The following is a 24,122-nucleotide window of genomic DNA, read 5'->3' as shown; positions in this document are numbered from 1 at the left end:
TCAATTCAGTAATCCTATCAATATAGTATAAAAAGCAATATTATAATGACAGGTCTTTTTATCATGTGTTAAAAAAATATTATAATTCTTAAATCAATATGTTATACAATGATAAATTCAAATATTGTCTTTTTACTCATAAAAAATACCTCGCGTGTCTAGCATCACTCGTAACACGGACAAATACGAAGCGGAAATCTTTATAATTTCTTTAAAACTCTCGAAATTTATCGCTAGAAATTTTCCTGCAGTTAACCGATGAGGATTAGTTGTTCGAAGTATCATTAGTGGCAAATCTTTCATCACGCTCACGTTAAAATTATACCACGGTGTCTCGTAAATGCCGTAAGCAAGTCGTTGCGATTGAAATTCCAACGTTTGACCGGCAAAGCAGTAGATAAAAAGTTGTACCAGCAGCACGACGATAAAAAGGAGGTGTTTCATAGCGGCGAACGTATTGTGCATAGACAGCGTGAGAATTAATTGACAACCTGAAATATGTATGATGATGAACTAAATTAATGGTAAATTTGCAAAATTTTTTATTCAATTTTTTCAATATTTATATACAGGGTGAGTCATTTTAATCAATACATGCAAATATCTCAAAACTTGTAAGTTTTAGAAGAAAACTTTTTAGACAGAAGTTGTTTGATTTTGAGGAGGAAAGGAGATAGGAATATTAGTTAGACCTTGGATGGTATTGTTAAGATCATATCAAGGTCACATTGAATTTTTTAAATTGAAACCTCTATTTTTTATTACATATTCTTATAGCCCTTATCGAGACCTTTTCAAAACTCTATAATAAAGTTTGTTTTTATTAAGTACTTTTTGAGTTATTTTATATCTTAATCTGACATATTTTGATATAAAAAATAAAATATCTCGTAAAATATTTAGTTTTCATTAATTTTACCGTAATACTTTTATGTAGAGAATAATGAGATAAATTAATTGGTATAAAAAAATTGTTTTTAAGAAAAAATATATAATTATTTACAATGTATTTTTTAAAACAATTATTTGTTTTTTTACACTAATTAATTTATCTGATTACTCTTTATATAAAAGTATTACGGTAAGATTATCGAAAACTAAATATTTTACGAGATTTTTTATTTTTTATATCAAAATATGTCAAATTAAGATATAAAATAACTCAAAAAGTACTTAATGAAAAGATACTTTATTATAGTGCTTTGAAAAGCTCTCAAGATAAGCTACAGAAATGTGCAATAAAAAATGGGGTGTTCCATTTAAAATTTTGAAGTTATCCCCGCTCCCTTTAGACGGGGAGCGGGGGCAATTTTATGTTTACCTAGTTAGAGAGGCCCCTTGAAAACATGAAATTTTTTTCTAAACAACTTTTTGATTTGAAAAGTTCTGTATCATTTTGCGAGTTTCGTAATAATTATTGAGAAATTAATTAAAAATAGATTAGCCAATTCGCGCAAGTATTACCGCGCGGTAAGAAAAAATGGCCTGATATGGACGGCATTGATCAAGAGACGCGGTAGCGTCTCGCTAAGTATATCTTTCGTCATCTTTTTGTTTACTGTAAACAGACGCTACTGTGTATCATTTACCAGAGTGAGAACGTTTTTTGAAAATTTTAGAAACTGAATTTGGAATATCTCATACGTCGGAGCATCTTTTCGAGAGATGAACATATCAATCGAAAACATGGATTTTTCCGAATATGATAATATGAAAATAACATGAGTAGATGCACTTGATATACAGATCTCGATATTTCATATGAATTTTTCGGCCAAAAAGGTGTCGACGCCATGTTTTCCAGATTCACTGATACGCCGCTAGATTATGTTGCTAAGCCATTTTCCAGGTTCACTGATACGTCGCTAAATTACATTGCTAGGCCATTTTCCAGATTCATTGATACGCCGCTAGATGTTTCTCTATTCACAAGACGCCATATTGTTCTAGGTTCATAATATGTATACGCACGCACATATACATACACACGGGCATATATATGCAACGCACTCACGCAACGCACACACGTATATACGCACATATACGTACGCGCGCACACATGCACGCATAAATATCTACGCACGTATGTATGTCATAAATATTAAAATAAAATTAATAATATATTAAATAATAATAATTTTTCATAATTTATGTAATATACTGCATTCTTTCCGTATAGTACAGAATAATTCGAGAAGGGAAATTATGAAACATCCTGTATAGCAAAATCCAGAAACGCGATAGCGTTTTTCGTTAATATATAATAAATGTATATAATAAATGAAATATATAAGTATATCTTTCGTTTTTTTCGTTACATATAATAAATATATAGGGTGTTAGAAAAGTCTGGAAACGGTCAAATATATTGAAAACGAAACTTTTCTGAGAAAAATGTTTCCATCCAAAGTTGTAGGGTTTTAAAAGTTCTATTCAATGATCATATCCGTTTGACTTTGAATGGAGGCGTCAAGACGAGGTAAAAACCAACATGATTTTTTAAAATGGAACACCCCACTTTTTATGACACAGTATTAAAGATGACAGCGAGACGTTTCCAAAACACTACTTGATGACCTATTTTTGTTGAGAATTGTCTGAGTTATGAGCTTTAGAAATTACGGTGCCGCCAGCATTAGTATTATCCAGGATGTACCGCGTGGAGATTGCATGGTCGGATTTTACACCCCTGTGTGTGTGTGTGTGTTTGCGTGTGCGTATGTGTGTGTGTGTGTGTGTGTGTGTCAGCAGAGGTAAGGACCCCGCGGTTCGTCACTCCCACAGTATTTAATGACTCCAAACCCTCTTTGCTGTGTGTGTGTGTGTATGTGTGTGTGTGTGTGTGTGTGTGTGTGTGTGTAGACGGGTTTTTACAAAATTAAGTGTTCAAATTGTCTCCGTTTGCTGCTTGATAATGACGTAACCGATAAAATTCATTTAAAACGTTTCGTCTCATTTCTGGTGAGATAAGATTTACTTGGTGCAGTATGCGTTTCCTAAGGTCTGCCAAGTTAGCAGATTTCGTTGTACACATTGTTTTTAACATATCCCCTTAAAAGTAGTCCAATGGAGAAAGATCTGGTGATCTAGAAGGCCACTCTATTTCTTCACATCTTCCTATCCATCGGTTTGGGAAAGTATCAGTTAAAAATTGACGCACTACTATTGCATAATGTGGCGGTGCATCATCTTGTTGAAACTAAATATTTTGTATATTTCCGTCAAACAAATTGTCAATAGCAGGAACTATTTGATTTCGCAATAATTGTAGATAAGTGTTCGCATTTAAACTTCCTTTGATAAAGAAGGGCCCGATAATACCACGTTCGTAAAAACCCGCCCACACGTTCAGTTTTTGGGGATACTGTGTGTGGAGATCACGCATCCAGTTCTCGTCACTCCAATAGCGGCAATTCTGACGATTTACCGTTCCATTTAATTCGAAAGAAGTTTTATCGGAAAAAATGATATTATCAAGAAAATTGTTATCATTATCGCATAGACGCATCATTTCATCGCAAAATTCATTTCTTCTATTGAAATCATATTCCGCTAGCTCCTAAGTAAATTTTATTTTAAAAGGATGCCATTTTTCTTTCATTATAATTTTATGAATGGAAAATGTACTAACTTCAGTCGCCTGTGCTACCTTCCTTATCGAAAAATGAGGATTTTCTACAAATGATTGCATCTCATTCAAACTTTTATCGAAATGTGTCGCTGATTTTGGTATACCACTTCGCGGGCGGTCCTTGACAGATCCCGTTTCTTCGAAACGTCTGACAGTTTTTTGAACTGTAGACTTTGAAATTGGTTCACGATCTGCATAAGTATCGTTAAACAAAGTCGCTACTTGTTCGAAGGACCTAACGCGGTCACCATATCCTCTCATCATCAATATTGTAATTTTTTCCCTTTCAGTCAATACCATGTTGGTGACTATCAAAGGTAATTTCTTACTTTGCAAAAGAAATTACTTTGACTTGATATACTATGAACAAGTAATTTGTTACTTGTATAACGAATACGATCTAGTATCAAGCATCTGATAAATTTTCTTCGATAAAGAAGGGTCCGGTAACCAATAACCTATCAACATGTTTTTTTGGGGATACTACATGTGGAGATCACATGTGGTTATGGGACCCTTTTTTGCTATACATACGCGCGCGTGCGCACACACGCACGCACGTACACACACACGTACACAGACACATACACGCACACGCATACAGATGCACACGCACACAGACACACATGCACACAGACACGCACATGCACACAGACACGCACACACACACACACACACATAGAGATGTAAGGTCCGACCATGCAACATCCACGCGGTACATCCTGGATAATGCTGGCGGTACCGTAAATTTTAAAGCTCATAACTCAGACAATTCTCAACAAAAATAGGTTATCAAGTAGTGTTTTGGAAACGTCTCGCTGTCATCTTTAATACTGTGTCATAAAAAATGGGATGTTCTATTTAAAAAAATCATGTTGGCTTTCACCTTATCTTGACGCCTCCATTCAAGGTCAAACGGATATGATCATTGAATAGAATTTTTAAAATCCTACAACTTTCTCAGAAAAGTTTCGTTTTCAAGATATTTGATCGTTCCCAGATTTTTCTAACACCCTATATACACATTTACATATACATATAGCATAAAAGAAGGTGTAAAACTTAAAATTGATTATACAAATGTATAATTATTATTATGTATATATTAGGTATACAAATAAGTTTCCGCCGTTTTTTATCAAAAATTGGGCATTTATTGTGAAAGAACGGAACTTAATGTTTTGAGTCACTCCCAATGTAAGTGCAAGTTCTTCTTGCGTTTGGCACGAATCTTGATCCAATAATGTTTCCAATTCCGCGTCTTCATACACTTTCGGCCTTCCGCTACGTTCTTTGTCTTCGATGTCAAATTCACCGTTCTTAAACTTTTGAAACCACTCACGACAACTTCTCTCACTTAAGGCAGCGTCACCATATGCTTCTACAAGCAATCGATACGCCTCAGCTGCAGATTTCTTCAAATTGAAGAAGTAAATCAAAAGTTCCCGCAAATGACGCTTATTCGGCTCAAAACTCGACATTTTTGCACACAAAAGAATATATTATACTGATAAAAAATCACTAATATTTTAAGGTTATGTTATTGACTGATGTCCAATCTTACGATAAGGACGTTTTACATCTGACAATTTTAACCATAACTTACTGGTGGCGCCAACTTTTGTCAAACGGCGGAAACTTATTTGTACACCTAATATTTTCAAAATATTTATACATATATACGTATATATAATAAATTATTTATATTTTTAAATAATTATTTACACATATTTATTTAATCCAAATATATTAAAACGTATATTCAAGAAAAGCACAATACAAGACACAAAAAATTAGATTTAGAAAAAGAAATTAAAAATTAAAAAAATTAAAATTAAAAAACTGAGGTTAAAAAATAAATACAAAAAAATTGATGTTAAAAAAATAAAAAGTAAAAAAATTTCATGTGGAAAAAACTTAGCGTTGTATTCCCGTGTCATTAATACAGATGAAATGTAATGTATAAATATAATTTTTGAAAAGATAATATTTTTGGTGGCGATAAATTTTTGTAAAATAAATGTAATTTTGGATGGTAATTCATTTTTGTAAAAGACTATTTTGGCTGAAGAAGGATATATTTAGCGCTTTTTTTTACATCTGTGATGTTTTTTTTTAGACGGATATGTGATAGAACGTGAGAATCCATCGTTATGTACCATTTGTACGTAACTGTTGTCATTTGTAGGGCGCTCCTGCCAAAACTTTTTCGCGCGTCTATTATTAGGTTGTTTCTTCTCACTGAGCGCTTATACCACAAAATCGCACAGGACTTTTCTTTTTAGTTTGACCTTTTTCAATGTTTTAATAATTATTACAAAAATCACAAAATAGTAAAGGACTTTCGGTTTCACCAACTCTACCTGCACATTATGGCTAGTGCGATTATTATCATATACTCTGTATATATATACACATACACGCGCGCGCGCGCGCACGCACGCGCGCATGCATATAGGATGGATTGTTAAAGGTATTACAGGTTAATATTTCTAAAATTGATCGAGATATGAAATTCTTACTTTAAAATCATTAATTTTGTATTGGAATTTTGCAATTCCATTTTTACGTCAAATACTCGTTTTAACATCAAACAGTCGCTGGAAAATAAGAATTTTATATCTTGTTCAGTTGCAGAAATATTAGCTTATAACACCTTTAGTGAGCCATCCTATACCATATATACACAATATGGTACAGGACTTTCTTTCTCAGTTTGAGCCAATACACACTTTGGGTGTGTCAAAAATTATCGGACACCTTGTATATATATGTATTTATATATATATATGTATATATATGTATGTGTATGTATAAATTCAATTGCTATTCCTTTTTAAAATAAAAGTTACCTTCGACGCATAAGAGCATGATGCTCATTAAAAGTTGCGACAAGATGACTAAGCTGTATGCTTTTTGCAGACGATGTACTAGACAGCTAGACTTATGAGACGGTGATGTCTTTTCAACAGTCAAGTTCAGATGTCGAGTTTATTGTGGGAAAGCGATTGCTCGCTATTTATTTCAGCGAAGTCCGTCCTAAGAACCTCGAATTGTCCACACACATGCATCGTAAGATCGAAGAAAAATCCATCGTTTCCGCACTGCGAGATGCAGTTGAGAATTTGTAATGTCTGCAGGACTTCAACGAAGCCGTAAGCAAAGAATGTATATGTTTCGAAGACACAATAGGCTGCTAAAAGCAATCTTCTTTCGTTCGTTTTATTGTAAGTCTGATTTTCCAAGAAAATCCAAGATAGATCGAGATTAGCGAATATAAAGGGCGAGAAGAGAAACGCGCAGGAGGCGCAACCAAGATAAAAGAATATCAAAGAGCCGAATCTATCTGTGCGCGCATACTTCAGCATTATATCGCGCGAGTGAGAATTCTCGACGAAAGTCCAATCATGGATGATGGCTTGCACCAGAATCAACTTGTCTCTCCAGTTCATGCGATGCAAAAGCAGTTTCGACTTGCTAATCACAGATGAAGAGGCCGATAGAAAAGCATCAAAAGCGTCCTCGTAACCGTGACAATGTCGAATCACTTCCAGTGACAGACTGATCGTTGCAGTCAGCTAATTCATGAAAATTAAACATATATATTCAGTCTTTATGAAAACACGTTATTTTTATCAAATTATAGTGTAGTATGTACTTATTATTTATAACTTTTGTTTCAATTCTTATTCATGCAGTAAGATATCATCAAGATTCTCTCAAGACGTAAGATGTAAGACTCAAGATGTAAGACTCATAAATGAAATTAAAATTTATAAATCAGATGAAAAAAACTACGATATAGGGATTCGATATATATTAATTATATTAATAATATTCAAAAAGATATTTTAACTCACTTCCACCATTGTCGACATGAACCATCGAATCCTTGAAAATACATTTTCTTCATCCAATACCGAAAGTCCAAGTATACCAAGGAGATATTTATAAAGCGTCAAAACATACCCAGTTTCAGCATTCCACTGCATAAGTTCCATTTTCGAGTCCATTGAAGTTTCAAATTATTCCACGCAATTTCTTGAATTATTATTGTCTCCATGATAAAAATTTTACGGTAAGTCTGCCGAGTTTCTTCCTGGTTTCTCTTCAAAAATAATTGTAACTTTTTGTCTCTCCACGATGATCGCATCGTTCGATATCCAATTTGTTATCAATACAAGTCGCATTTGTTACGCTGCGATAACCCCTCGCGACTTTCTTTGGATTTCTTTCTAATTCATTATTCATATCACTCCTCCGATTTCTTATAGAACGCAAGTATAGTTTGCATTTGCATTTGTATTTGTACAAATTATACGGTTGCAACATCATTCTTGACAATACAAATTTTTAGAATAATAGGCCTACAGCTGCTTAAGTGTTCTATTTATTGATAAATAAAAAATCTATAGTTACGAGAGGGAGAGAGAGAGAAAGAGAGAGAGAGAAACGGAAAAAGTTGGACAATTTTCTGAAATTATCGTTTTGTCATCCACTAAGGAAACGATGCATATGTTTCTTTCCAAACAAATAAATAAAAAAATAGCAAACAAGAGAACATCATATTTAATAAAAAAAGTAATAAGAGACTGAAAGAAGATTTGATACTATTATTACACAAATACTATATATTAAATAATAATAAGAAAAATTTTTTTCAGAATATGCTAATAATTTATTACCGCGTGTTCAAATTTCTAATTAGAAAAGTTATTTTCCTTGAGCAAATATTTTTTTTTTAGAAAAAGCAATATAACAATATAATATATAAAGAATGCGATAAAGTGGAAGATATATCTATGAATATTTTTGTGGAAATAAAAAACATACATTATAAAGAAGTGAATGGATAATTATAATAAATATATAAATATACAGGATAACTCACTTTAATCAACGTACGCAAATATTTCGTAAAGTAAGCAAGATGGAAAAAAATGTTTTATACAAAAGTTGTAGGGTTTAGAGGAGGACATATCATGAAGATATGAACTTGACCTTGAATGACCGTTTCAAGGCCAGGTCAATGTGTTCAATGTTTTCTTAAATGGAACTCCCCATTTTTTATTGCATATTCTTGTAGCTTATCCTGAGAGCTTTTCAAAATAGTATAATAAAGTATTTCTTTATTAAGTATTTTTTGAGTTATTTTATATCTTAATCTGACATATTTTGATATAAAAAATAAAATATCTCGTAAAATATTTAGTATTTAATAATCTACCGTAATATTTTTATGTACAGAATAATGAGACAAATCATTTAATATAAAGAAAAAAACAAATAATTCTTTAAAAAAATACATTGGAAATAATTACATACTTTATCGAAAATTAAATATTTTATTTTTTATATCAAAATATGTCAGATTAAACTATAAAATAACTCAAAAAGTACTTTATGAGAAAATATTTTATTATAGTGTTTTGCAAAACTCTCAAAATAAGCTACAAGAATATGCAATAAAAAATGAGAATTTTCATTTAAGAAAACCGACCACATTGACCTCGTTTTGAAAAAATCACTCAAGATCAAGTCCATATTTTTATCATGTGGCTTTCTCGAAACCCTACAACTTTTGCATAAAACATTTTTTCCATCTTGCTTATTTTACAAGATATTCGCGTGCGTTGATTAAAATCATTCTGTATATAAATATACGCGATAAATATACACGTAAACTTAAAACCGTATTACAATTAATATATCACCATTTTTTTAATGTAAAAAGAAGACAATTTAAATATAAAAAATTGAATTTCCTTTCGAAATAAACAATCAAATATACAGGATGTCCAGAGTCAATCGCATCAACCGTCGTATACAGATAGAGCGGATTAAACTGAATACGAAAGTCCTTTACCATTTTGCGATTTTTGTAATAATTATTGAGAAATTAATTAAAGAAGGTCGACCAATTCGTGTAAGCGCACAGTAAAAAAGGACAACCCATTGTGTGATGTGTGATTGCTAGGACGCGAGAGTTCATCGTTATGTATCGCCTGTATGTAATCATTGTCATTTGTAGATCGCTCTTCCCACAATTTCGTCGCACGCCTAGCGACCGTAAACTTTTGGGTTGTCCCTGGGCCGTTCTTTCTCGCCGCGCGCTTATACTCACACAAATCGATCGATTTTTTAAAATTAATTTCTCAATAATCACAAAATAATTACAAAAATCGCAAAATGATAAAGGACTTTCCTACTCAGTTTAATCCGCTCTATCTGCACACGACAGGTAATGCGATTGACTCCGGACATTCTGTATATTTCATGGTGCATTAAAATATATTTTAATTTCATGGTGACTTTGAAATTGTTGTTTGTAACTAATTAACTAATATATTTTAATGTAAAAATTGTTAATATATTTTCCAGAAAATATAAAAATATGTCATCAAATTAAAAAAAAAGCGGATGTCTGAGTAATTGTCTGAGTAATTGTTGTAATTAATAATAAATATAAAAATATCTCTGAGCTTGATAATTTATATGCCACAATTTAGCTATGAATATTATAAACAGCTAATTGTAATCAAATTTTTTTTAACTGACAAACGACGCAATGCTTGATAATTTACTTGATAATCTTATAATTAAATAATTTAAAAATATCTAAATTACACTATACAAAAAAGTATGTTGTAAAATATACGTACTTTAATCAATAATATAATAATATTTTGCATCTTTTACAGTGTAATATTTGTACAATATTGTTTTCTGCATATTTTAAGTCTTGATATACAGACACCCAAACATATATACACATATTGAAACACGTATTTACACACGAATTAGAGATCATCATTATTCTTTTAATGCTATTCGTAAAACGGAAACATACGAGACTGCTGTCTTGAGAATGTACATCATCGTCTCACGATTAACGTAGAAAAATTTTCCACCGGTAAGACGAAATGGAATATTCGACCTCATCATCACAAAGTGCAGATCCTTCATCAGCGCTAAAGGAAGCGTGAACCAGGAAGTCGTGTATAATGCATAAAATATACCTTCACTTTCCCTTTGTAGGAAATCACCACCATAGGTGAGTACTAGTGATTCCGTTAATAAGTAGTTCAAGACTAGAACGCTCTTTGCCATTTCAACATGATTTTTCTCGTTTAGGCACAAATTTATACGTAATCCTAAATATAAAAAAAAATTTATTTCAAAAAATAAAATAAGAGACGAAAATGATAGTCTCAATATGACAATAATTATGTGTAATAATATGTGTAAATAATTAAATAAATTAAAGGTAATTAGAGGACTTATCACTAATGACCTTAACTTGACATATCCCTAGTAGCACAATACATTGGCAATACATTGGCATACATTGGCTAAATATTAGTTATATTGGGAATGTCTTGGCCAATTATTTTCCAATGCAAAGCTAATATTGGTAATAAAACCAATGCAAATGTGCTGCCAATATTGCAGTGCCCACGATGACACCAATATTGATAATAAAATCAATGCAAATGTGCTGCCAATATTATAGTACTCACGATGACACCAATATTGGTAATAAAATCAATGCAAATGTGCTGCCAATATTGCAGTGCCCATGATGATACCAATATTGGTAATAAAATCAATGCAAATGTGCTGCCAATATTGCAGTGCCGACGATGACACCAATATTGGTAATAAAATCAATGCAAGTGCACTGCCAATATTGCACGCTCGTTATATGTGAGAATTTATTTTATATTTAATATAATTTTTATATTGCAGTACTGTTTCTTTACAGTTAATTAAATTGTAGTATTTTTGGGAAACCTGCATTTTTATATAAAATTGAATAAACCGATCTGATGTGCAATAAATTTCAAATTTGTTGCAATGAATCGTAGGTTTCTTTGACTACGTATGCAGCCTAGTAAAATAGACACATTGGTCGCATTCAGCAGAACAACTGCTAAATTGTCATTTTATCAATACTCTACGTCAGTGCTGGGATTTACTTGCAACTTTCGGTCGGATTTTTTGACTCACGCCTATTGCTCCTCTCGGGAGTACTGCTCGGATCTTAGCAACGCAGCGTCGGACGCTCGTAACTAAGGAGCGCGTCACTTAGTTTCAGGAACGTGCGTGTCACAAATGTAATAGCGCAATACTCTAGTAGCAAAAGTTCTCATTAAAATTTGATATTTTACTTTGTATTAATAATAAAAATACTTATTTTTTTATTATTAATACAAAATAAAATATTAAATAGAAAATTTTAGTGAGAACTTCTGCTACTAGAATATTGCGCTTTTACCATAGACACAGTATATCTAGAGGAGTGGGAGCCGAGGTGCACGTAAAAAAGGACATACTCTGTTTCGTCTCCCTTGCGTTCTCTCTCGCTCGCACGTAGCATGACGAAAGAGAGCGCTATGACACGCTATGCTCTGTGCGAGCAAGAGAGAACGCACTGCTCTACGTTGATTTGCTGGTTCTAAAGGTAAGAGTCAATCACGTTCGATTAGTACTAAGCGGTTTGTTCTGCTGAACGCGCCCAATGAGAAAAGATCCATTTCGCGCCACGCGAGTTACTTAACTTAACCCAGATACTATTACAACATAGTATCGGCAGTGCGTGATACAACTTAGTTTTGTCTCATTAATCGATAAACGATAAACGTGCGTGTGTTTCCGTTTGTTATCGTCCCATAAACCGAAGTAAACGTAGACGTGTTTGTGCACGTTTTTATCCTTTGTTCGGACTTCGTTTTTATATCTTTTGTTTGGAAAATTTTTGTACTTACAACATTCATTTATTCATCTGGTGTACAAATAAATTATTTGAAAGTCTAATTATAATTAAGAAAAAACATAATAAAAAAGAAAAATAACAATAAACGTATGATAAAGGTAATAATTTTTCTTCTTAATTGAAGCTATCTAATTTTTTTTGAAGCATGTAATTTTGTCTTTTATTCGTATTTTAATAAAAATATGTACAATATTATTTATTATAAAATTATTGCTTGTGACCAATAATTTTCTTACAACCAAATCTTTACTTTTCATAAATTATAATTCTATAAATCTCGACTGTTACTTGTTCGCACTAGTAAGAACAAGGTGATATTGAAATCAGCTATTTCGGCATCAAATCTTGAAATTTGGTTGTTCAAAAAATTGGAAGAGGAGGACTCGCAATCTTATAATCAAGGTAAAAATTAATCTTTTATCCCTTATCAGGATTTATCGTATACCCTGCCTCTTACTCTAGATACACAGTATGTATTATTTCTAAAATCATATTTTGCAGATTATTACGCTACTTTTCTTAAATTCCATCATTTTTAAATCCATTCCATCCCTATCCTCTAAAAACGACATTCGTATATATATCATTTAACGGTTACTATTAATAAATAATTAATAAATATATAGTTAATACAATAAATAATAGATAATATATAGTTATTAATAGATAAAAGGTAATATATAGTTTAATATTTACAATGTCTTCAAAGAAACGTACTAAATGGAAAAAAAATTAATGAAAGAGTTAAAAAACATCTTGCAATATTTAAGACAGAGGATAAGGAAACAAATAGTGTTGAAGAACCAATTAGATCAAAATATTCTAAAGAATCTTTTAATTCTGACTTGTTAGAGCATTGCCAGCAATTCAATGAATGTGAATTCCTTTCTGATTGGTTAATAAATGAGAATGAAGGTATAAATTTTAATTGTGTTAATAATGAATCTGATAGCTCATGCTCTTCTATTGAATATTAGTTATCTGAAGATGATTTTGAAAGAAATTCTAACGATAATAATATTGCAGAATTTTCTATTAGTAATAGTTATAATATATTAACAAATTCTACAGTAAATATAAATTCTAACTTAGCAAGTAATCTTGCCCAGTGTTGAATATAGAATCTCTCATGCCGCTTTGAATTCTCTCTATTGCATATATTAAAGAAATACAATTTTATTGAATTTACTGATGCTAGGATTTTATTAAAAACACCAAGAAAAACTTCTGTTCTTGATATGTATGGTGGAAAATATTGTTATTTTGGAATTGCCAATAACTTAAAATCTTTGTTTGTAACCCTTTGTTACCCTTATTGAAATTATTACAAGAAATAAACTTATTTGATTGGCTGCCATTAACCAATAGTTCATCAATTCAATTTTGGCCGATACTTTGCAAAATAGATCAATCATTTTGTAAACTTGATCTTTTCATTGTTGCTGTATACTGCGGCCAATCTAAACTTCTAGATGTACATGAATATCGGTAAGATTTTATACAAGAGTACAAAAATCTTTGTGATGTTGGGCTAGCTATCGATACAAAACTATATTCAGTTACGGTTTTAAGTTTTATTTGTGATGCACCTGCTAGAGCTTTTGTTAAAGTAATTGAAGATCATGATGGTTTTTATGGTTGCGAAAGATGCACACAAAAAGAAACACATCCGTTTGGTGCAACAATATTTAATGAAATCGGTGTTCAAATAAGAACAGATGAGAATTTTTTGCTACAAACGCAGTTGGGGCATCACAATGGTATTTCTCCTTTAACAGAGATTAATTTTCCTATGGTTACAAAATTCATATTAGATCCAATGCATTTAGTTTATTTAGGAGTTATGAGAAGAATGCTTTTTCAAATGGTGCAAGGAAATAATTATTTTTGTAAATTAGATGCAAGAAGAATTAATATCTTATCCAAAAGATTAGAATCATTGCACAAATACATTCCTGTAGATTTTTCAAGGAAACCATAAAATTTGAATAAAATGAAAAAATGGAAAGCTACTGAACTACGCCAATTTCTCTTGTATCTTCACTTTTTGTTCTGAATGGAATTATTTCAAATAATCATATGGAACATTTTAAGATTTTTCATACTGTTATATTTATTCTTTCACATCCAAACTTAGCAGTACAATTATGTAATTATGCACGGGCTTTACTGATAGAATTTGTTAAGACTTTTGATGAGTTCTTTGGACCAAATGTTCATCTTCCAGATGATGTTAAAAATTTTAATAGGACATTAGATGATATAAGTGCGTTTGATTTTGAAAATTTTCTGGGGAAAATAAAAAGATCTCTTCGGGGTGGGAAAAAATCATTAGCACAATTATCACGACGACTTTCTGAAAATACTTCCATTCCTGGGAAATATATTTCTAATTGGGTATTTTAAAACGAAAACATGAAAGTGGGCCACTTGTTGCTGGCATGGAAAGCTCTAATCTAAGTCAGTATAAAGAGATAATTATTGACAAGTATCATTTTGTGGCCTGTCATAGAGCTGATCGTTATGCGTTGTTAAAAAATGGAAATATTATACGAATTTTCGATATTGTTCTTAAAAATGCACAAGAAATATAATTGTTAATTTGTAAGCAATTTACAAAATACAGTATTTATTTTAGTTATCCTTGTGAATCTCAGAAATTAAAAATATATATTGTAGAATGTATAAATTGTAAGACTAATTTAAAATAATTAATTTTTTAGAAGTAGAAGCCAAATGCATTGTATTTGAAGATAATATTTCTTTTTAGATATTATCTAATAACAAAACTGCATTATGGCCTAAAAACATAACTCCATCAATCCGAAAAAGATACCTAAAGAACAGTACTGTACCCAGTGATGATTGGAGCTCTGTCAATATAAGAGTTTTGGGACATACAGGTATAGACTTTATATTTTTACTTGCTATATCTATTTTTATATTGAATTGTTCTATTATCATGACACAGGATATGTAGATAAATTTAAACGAAAGTTAGTTTTATTTTTTGAAGAAATTTAATGTTTATTTGGTATCGATTTCATGGAAATATGTAATATAAAGCTTAACTTCTTTAGCATAAAAAGATATCTAAAACAATTATCACATAATGATCAATGTTACTAATTTATAATAATACAGTATTATACATAAATAAAACCCACACACACACATTACATACATACATGCATACATGCATACATGCATACATACATAATGTATTATTTGTGCATAATATTATGTTTTATTATATATATATATATATATATATATATTGGGTTGAGTAAAAAGTCATTGCGTATTTTTTGTATGTTTTTCAAAGTCATTTATTTATATAAAGAACAAAGATCAATCAATGATATATTTTCCGTTTTATCCGATGACCTTTTGCCATCTTTCGGTGAGCTTCATAATTCCCCGTTCGTAGAAGGATCTGTCTTTATTGGCGAAAAACTGAACAAGGTGCTGATTTACCGCCTCATCTGAATTTAACGTTATTCCACGCAAGGAGTTTTGAAAAGAGCGAAACAAGTGGAAGTCTGACGGCGCAAGGTCAGGCGAGTATGCTGGGTGGGGCAACACATCCCATCCAAGCTCCAATAATTTTTGACGGGTTGCCAAAGATGTGCGTGGTCTCGCATTGTCGTGATGGAACACAACTCCTTTACGATTGACAAGCTCCGCACGTTTCTGGATGACAGATTCGTTCAAACTGTCCATTTGCGGACAGTACACATCCGAATTGATTGTTCGGTTCCTTGGTAGGAGCTCAAAAAACACCATACCCTTCCAATCCCACCACACTGAGAGCATAACCTTCCTCTGATGAAGTTCTGCTTTTGAAGTCATTTGAGGCGAATCATCACGTCGGGACCAAGACCGTTTGCGTTCCACATTGTTGTAAACAATCCACTTCTCATCACCAGTTATCATTCGTTTAAAAAAAGGATCGTTTTCTTCACGTTTCATGAGCATATAACAGATGTTTATACGCGCCGTCAAATGAACTTCTTTGAGTTCATGAGGAATCCAAATATCGAGCTTGCTTACGTATCCCAGCTTCTTTAGGTGGACGTGAACACTTTTTTGACTGATTTTCAATGTTTCTGCAATCTCTTGTGTCGTGTAACGTGGGTTTGACTTGATCAATGCCTTTATTTTGTCGTCATCAACCTCGGTGGGCCTTCCTGACCGAGGAGCATCTTTGAGATCAAAATCACCAGCGCGGAATTTCTTGAACCACTGACGTTCTTGTAGAGCATCGTCACCGTAAACTTTACGCAATTTTTCACAAGCTTGACGCGCGTTCTTGCCTTTACGGAAGTAAAACAGTAAAATATGGCGAAAATGCACAGTTTGGTCTTTCATCTTCAACTTGTTGTAAAATCTTCAAAACTCAACTAAATCGCTCAATTTTTTTTTTTAATGAAGCTTAAACCGTCAGCTGTTAAACGATATATGATAAACATATGTGTGAATGACTCTAGTACTGCCAAAACTGAACTAATGCCATCTGTTGCAAAAATACGCAATGACTTTTTACTCAACCCAATATATATATATATATATATATAAAATATTTAATAATATATTATATAATATAAAATATATAAATAGAACTAAAAAATATAAAAATAGAACTATATAACATAGTCTACTTCAAGTAATTTATTTAAGTTTAACAAATATCTTTATTATATAAACAATCATTTTAATTTTTAGGTAAAGTATCTCAACCTTGCTTTTGAAGAAACGGTGAAAGAATTAGTGCTCTCAGTAATGAAGTTGCTTACGAAGAAAGCTGTATCAATACACTTTAGTGGTTGTGGAAAGCAAAAAAAGCGTGATTTTCCTGCAATCAAAATTGCTGCTGCAGTATTTGGTAAGTTTTAATTTTTTATTAGTAAAAATATCTTTAAAAATTTATCAAAAAATACTAACAAAATTCAAACAAATTTTTCAAATTTTATATACAAAATGGAATATATATTAAACATAGTATACTTCGCTATTTTTTGTTCAAATTTATACTAATTAATAAATTGACATATATTTATATATAACTTATTCTGATATAATTTTCAAATTTTAGAAATTATTGTTTTTTTGGATATTTAGTATAGAGTATATAGATTTTTTTATATTAATAACTAATTAAGAACTAAGTTTGGAATGAAAAACTTGTATACAATTTAGTAGGAACTTATTTATAGATTTTTTTATTTCTAGAAATTGTTTCGAGAAAATTACAAAACGCATCAAAAAGTGAAATTCTAAAAAAAATATCGAAGTTCCTTGCAGAGAGTGGAGACAGAGAAGGAGGTAGAAAAGAGAGAAGAGAGCATAATTAATAAACAGTTTCTTTCAACGACTGTACCAAAGAGTATTATAAAAGGTTTCTTTCATTGATTATACCAAAGAGAATATTATTACTTATATATTAAAATTTCTTTATTAGAACTTTATATTATATTTCTAAAACTTGTTAAATTCATATAAAACTTTATTATCATATTAATATATAATATTATATTTGTATAAGAATGTTTATAAACTTTGAATAAAATTAAAAATTAGAAAGGTATTAAACTGTAAACTGTAATTATCTTTTTGTATATGTTCATTTTTTATTTTAATTTGTTTAGAATTTAGTAACAGCAGGTTTTATATTTATTTTTGGCTAATAATGAACTATATTTATGAATTAATGCATTAAATTTTTTTAATCAATATTGGTAAAAATTTATTTTTCATCATGATTTATCAATATTCTTATCAATATTGATATAGAGACATGGTATATCATGATGCAAAATTAATTTTTAGCAATATTGATTGAAGAAGTTGATGTATTGGTCCAATAATACCATTTAATATTGGTTAAAAAAGAATTTACAATATTAATCCAATATTAGAAATCGATTTGTATTCAATCTAACAAAATTGTTTATTATATTGGACCAATATATGAACTTCAATTTTAACCAAGATTGGTTAAAGATGAAATTCATATATTGATCCAATATTACAATTTAATATTAGCTCGAAAATGGAGAGCGTCTACTTTACAATATTGGACCAATATGGAAAATCGGTTTATATCCAATATAAAAAATTGGGTATATATTGTTAGCCAATATTGCTGCAATAAACTTGTGCTACTAGAGATATTGTTAGAGTCAAGATCCTAAGTAATATCCAAAAGATTTTAGCCATCATTCGTTGTTTATTAAAAAGTTATTAACAATTAAATTATACGATAAGAACAAGTATTAAATATGATAATCGGAAGATCTCTGAGCATGAATTTTATATTAATTGTATATTTAAGTATTTAAGTAAAAATAGGTCATTGCGAGTCACCCTGTATATAAAAAAAAACAATATAATTGTACGATTTATAATTGTACGGTCCTATGTGAATTTCACACAAAACTTCATTTGTATACAGGATGTCCGGAATCAATCGCATCACCCATCGTTTACAGATAGAGCGGATTAAACTGACAATGAGTAGGAAAGTCTTTTACCATTTTGCGATTTTCGTAATAATTATTGAGAAATTAATTAAAAAAGATGGATCAATTTGCATGAGTGTAAGCGCGGTGATGCAATTAACTCCGATTCCGGACATCCTGTATAGATATACCATAGATATACACACATGCATATGTACGCATCCGTAATAATTATTAAATAAATTATTGTCTGTATAGTCACTGTAAAATGAATGAGTGAGCGGGAAAGCGGTGGAGCCCCTCCATTTCCGCCCCAAAAAATTCTAATCTAACTCAAACTAATTTCTATTTTTTGAATGAAAATTATTAGAAAAAATTATTATAAAGTGATGGAGCCTCCCGCATCCATGCATTTACTTAAATATTTAAATATACAATTAATATAAAATTCATGGTTTTTCAAATCGGAGAAGTTTAGATTATTGCATATAATACTTGTTCTTATTGTACAATTTAATTGTTAATGACTTTTTAATAAAAAATGAGCGACGGCTAAAACCTTTTGGATGTTACTTAGGATCATGACTTTAATAACATATGTCAAGATTAAGATCATTGCGAGTAAGTCCTAATAAGCATATTTACCAAATTAAATTATTATTATTATATATATTTATTTTATTTAATAAAATCTTTATCGTATACTATATACCTATTAGTGCAAGCATAATCGTCACCATCACGAGTTGAGATAATATAAAAAAATGGAAGCTGTCTTCTAAATTTTGATAGAATTCCATTAATTCACTGTGCCTATTAATTAAGCCGACGAATTTTTTTCGATAATTTGCCTCAGTGTCTGGCTTGCTCAAGAAAATTTTGAATCTGTTTTTAAGGACTTCAAGTTGACCAGAGAGATGCATGGTAACGTTGAAGAAAAAGCTATCTATGATACATTGCGTCGAACATATTATGGATGTTTGAACAATTTGAATAAGGAGGATTATAACATATTGCGAACCAGTGATCGATTTGCCCAATGGGCCAGATGGAACCAGGAGTATCCAATTTGTTGTATTAGCATTAGCTGCATACCATGAGAATGCAAAATATAAAGGTAACGTTATTTAGCACGTATAACATATCACAATAAACGACTGAATTTAAGAAATTACACCAACAAAAATTAGTAATATATTGATAAATATACAAGTGAATTTTACCATCCAATGAATCCGTGAAAAATATCTGCTTCAGATTTATAAACGCGATCGCTGATACGTAAATACAAAAACATCCGCAAGCCGAATATAGCAATATGAAAGTGAGAATTCTGGCTTTAATCGCATATTTTTTCATAATCTTTCGAGTTTCCTCATCGTCTTTAGCGGACAACCAATCATCAATAGCAGCATTAATGTTTATGCCTAGTTTCTTTTGATTGACAGCGATACACAATTGTTTTATGATCCCAAGCACCGCGGACACAAAATATAGTATACTTTCTATACCTGTATCCGCGTTCTCATTGCTCCACATGAGATCCAATGTTACAAAGGGTAGCACCATCAACTAAATAATAATTCTTTTGACTCAGAAATGAATGTACGCGTATGCTACTGACAAAGGAAACATAATAATAACTTTTGTATATTATAATAGATTATAAATTTTTACAGCAACTAAAAAATTTTAATTACCAGTAGAAAAAGATGTATTTATTCATTATTATCGCGAAAAAAATATTACAAAATTACTTTGCATATCAACTCCTTTTTGCGTTTTTTTCTATCGTATATACGTTATATTATATAGCTATTCAGCTTATATTGACGTACCTGCGCAATAATACAGAAGCTCCATCGTATCCTCGTGAACAGCGTCTGCGCTTGCAATGGCCACAGACCGTATATTCTTAAGAATATTCTATGAGCAGAAAAAGTGTAGGCGATGTCGTCGTTCCAATGTTCGGTCGACATTCTGGTGATCGGGACGGCTCGAATGACTGCCTCATTCAAATGCACTTTGTTCAGTTGTTACAAACAAAAATTTGCCACTTTAACATCGATTTACGATCATTTTCGTCAAGCATTATCATGAATTATCACAAACTGGAAATGGCCACATTAGCCTATTACCTCGACGAACTCATGTTTTATTAGTTTTCGTTCCGAACTTTTCTTAGGTCGGTAAGATAAAAGAGATCCATGTCCTTACACTACTCCGCCAACTTTCATGGAACAGCGGCGAATTCGATAAGATTACGTATATATGCGTATCCTCGTGTCGATTAGTGTAGAATCGTGCATTTTGACATTTATTTTTTTACAATAGTGGTATGAATATAAACATTCAACTCTTAATTGTGATATATTCTTATGTAATGTTTGGTAAAATATGTTATCAATATCGCAAAGTTACGTACAAGAATATTGATGTATATACAGGATTAAAAAAACTAAGAAAACATCGCAAATATCTTGAGTCAAAGATACCTCTCTGTCATAATTTGTGTGTATGTGTGTGTGTGTCTCAACATCTGTTCGAAGTTAGTCCCTCACTTTTAGAATTAATTTCCAAAGTTGTGTTGAATTATACTAAGTCTATGTTATATTGTGTTCGAATATTAAAACTATAATATAAAAAATGCAGGAAAAAATGGAAAAAACAATTTTTTAGATTAGCCCCACACTTTTCATTTTTTTCAATTTTCTTAATTATTGTGTTAAGTTGTACTAACAATGTGTTAAAATATTTAAAAAATAGTAGTATTTAAAAAAAAATAGTAGTAAGAAAAAAAGTTATAAAAAATAATTTTGCATAAAAAATACTACATTCAACCAACGTTTACGTTCACATCAGATATCCAAATGACATATAATTGCATATCTGAGTTGTGTTAGTCTAGCACAAGTCAGCACAATTTTCGATTTCCTCAGCACAGCAATATCAAGGATATTGTACTTTTGAGCGCGGCTCTTCGCGCTCGACTTCTATTTTCATAATTCGACTTTGTAATTATCCGATAAAGACAGTATTGCATATCTGAGTTGTGCTAATCTAGCACAAGTCAACACAACTGTCGATTTCCTCAGAACAGCGATATTAAGGATACTTTATTCTTGAGTGCGGCCCTTCGCGCTTGGAAGGGCAATATAGCAATTCTTCTGCAATTTTTTTCAGTATTGCGCTATTACATTTGTGATACGCACGTTCCTGAGACTAAGTGACGCGCTCCTTAGTTACGAGCGTCCGGCGCTGCGTTGCTAAAATCCGAGCAGTAAGAGGGGAGCAGTAGGCGTGAGTCAAGAAATCCGGCCGAAAATTGCAAGTAAATCTCAGCATTGCTTTACAACATTCCGCTGCAACAATATACTCAGTCTCTGTGCCGGACAATACGATTACCGATTATATTCTTGAACTTCAATTAATTGCTCCCTCAACAAAGTAAAATAAATCTTATGAATCTAATGGTTGTACAATAATTTTCTTTGTCTAGGGATCTCTTGTGTAGTCAACGTCACAGTATGCTTTCAGCAGATTGATTTTATTACTGTGTAACGGGGTTACTTTTCGCGAGTGCGTGGATGAGCTCGGTCGGAATCAGGGCTCGTGAAAAGGTGAGACACACGAAAGATTTAGTTAACAGATATCGTCTTTATTTGCCTCGTTTGGCAATGGTCGATTTACAATAGCGAGCGCGCGGCGGATGGTGCAACGCGCTAAATGCAATGCGCGTTCGTTATTCAGTGCGCGATGTTCGATATATCGAAACGCTTATAATATTCGTACGGCAAAGCCGTGTTTATTTTGACGGCACGCGAAACGCGCAAGAAATCGGGCGCGGTCGGTCGGCGTGTGTACGGCAAGGCCGTGTTTATTTTGACGGCGCGCGGAATATAATGGAATATTAGGCGACAGGTATTTCAGCGCGGCGATTATAATTCGCAAGTATCACAACAGTTTTGATCGTTGTCGCGGGATTAAGCGCGTATTCCCAGTGGTAGGGAAATGCGATCGGAGATCGAGTACCCTCGACCGGGCGGAGAACTCTCCGTCCCTGCTTCCTTTCGCGGAGTTGAGGATAGCGCGGTGGAGTCAAGAAAACTCGACGGGGCAGCGAACTCGCAAACCCACGGTCCGGCTGGCTGGAGCGGTCGGATGATAAACCGTAATCTAGGAGAACGGCGAACACTCCGCTCTCGTCGAGTTAGTCGGATTTGTATCAGGATTTCGGAGACTGCACGGAAACCGAGAATGCTCGGCGGAGGCTGCGAACACGTCAACCTCACGTTCCGTCGTTGCTGCGAATTTCAGGATCGGTTCTGGTACAGTATCTCGGAGCGTACTGTTCGAGCGGATTCAGGAATCGTTCTCGTCCCGAGATGCCGAAACGCTGTCTTTTTATACCCGAGCGTCTATCGGTAATTGCGTCATTCGCCCCCGGGTGGGGATAACGACGCGTTGTTTTCGGCGGGTAATTACGGTAAACGCGTCGCTTCCCCTGGGCGAAACGACGCGACGTTTCGGCGAGTGACGCTCGGGATCTTCCGGCAGCGTTCGGCTGTGCTCGGGCTTCGGCGTAACGGCGGCCGTATAACGGCCGTATGGTTGTTTATCACAACCGCGGTGATTGAAGTATTAAAAAGGGCGCTAGGCACCTCTGCCACTGCCCGGCTGGTGTTCGCCGGGCGGCAGACTTCCGGCTGGCTACATGCCGGGTAACGATGGGGGGGTGCATCGTTACAACTGTTTTTTAATTCGATTTTGAAACATCTGTTTTCATTCGGATATTTGAGTATATGCTTCACGTCTCTTATTTTATGTCTCTTTTGTTGGCTCTTTTACATACTGCGGCAAAAATTCACATTAGGCAGTATCTAGTCGTGTGTTTGTTAGTAGATATAGTACACAAGAACATTACCAATTATTTCTCTATATTATAATATAGTGTGTTATGTCCAGACTCAATGAAAGGAAGAGTCATCGGGATTAGCGTAACTTACTTACCTCTAGACAAACGCTAGACGATGCATGTCCTAGAGTCGAACGAGCAGACCAGAGCCTCAGATAGGTCAACGACCGGAAGGATCGCTCTTACTCTATCGAAATGTCGTTCACTCGGCGGTCCCTTTTCTGGTAAAGGAACTGAATCATTATTACCCGGGACGGGACCTTGTGCGATTTCGGATAACAGGAAAAAGGTCGGGTTAATGAATTAATCAAATTTAAAATTTAATGTTACATTTATTCA

General features: G+C 32.6%; 1 protein-coding gene and 2 pseudogenes across 1 annotated transcript; 1 reads left to right on the top strand and 2 right to left on the bottom strand.

Annotated features, from left to right (window-relative positions):
* LOC138941922 (odorant receptor 13a-like) lies at positions 1–7,928 on the bottom strand (annotated as a pseudogene).
* Positions 7,929–10,405: 2,477 nt separating this feature from the next.
* On the bottom strand, positions 10,406–20,869 carry LOC138941721 (odorant receptor 13a-like). The gene is made up of 4 exons (XM_070311589.1): positions 20,707–20,869; positions 20,092–20,440; positions 19,581–19,955; positions 10,406–10,785 (listed from the first exon to the last, which is right to left on the bottom strand). Exons 1-4 carry the CDS (start codon positions 20,845–20,847, stop codon positions 10,445–10,447), a joined length of 1,206 nt encoding a protein of 401 aa, XP_070167690.1. The 5' UTR covers positions 20,848–20,869; the 3' UTR covers positions 10,406–10,444.
* On the top strand, positions 11,153–17,218 carry LOC138941894 (uncharacterized; annotated as a pseudogene).
* Positions 20,870–24,122: the final 3,253 nt, after the last annotated feature.

Source organism: Polyergus mexicanus, unplaced genomic scaffold, assembly GCF_030449975.1.
Source record: "Polyergus mexicanus isolate NDT 795.1 unplaced genomic scaffold, iyPolMexi1.0 SCAF_20, whole genome shotgun sequence".
NCBI classification, from domain to species: domain Eukaryota; kingdom Metazoa; phylum Arthropoda; class Insecta; order Hymenoptera; family Formicidae; genus Polyergus; species Polyergus mexicanus.
The sequence above is the reverse complement of the archived record's forward strand: the minus strand, read 5'-3'. Positions and strand labels throughout refer to the sequence as shown.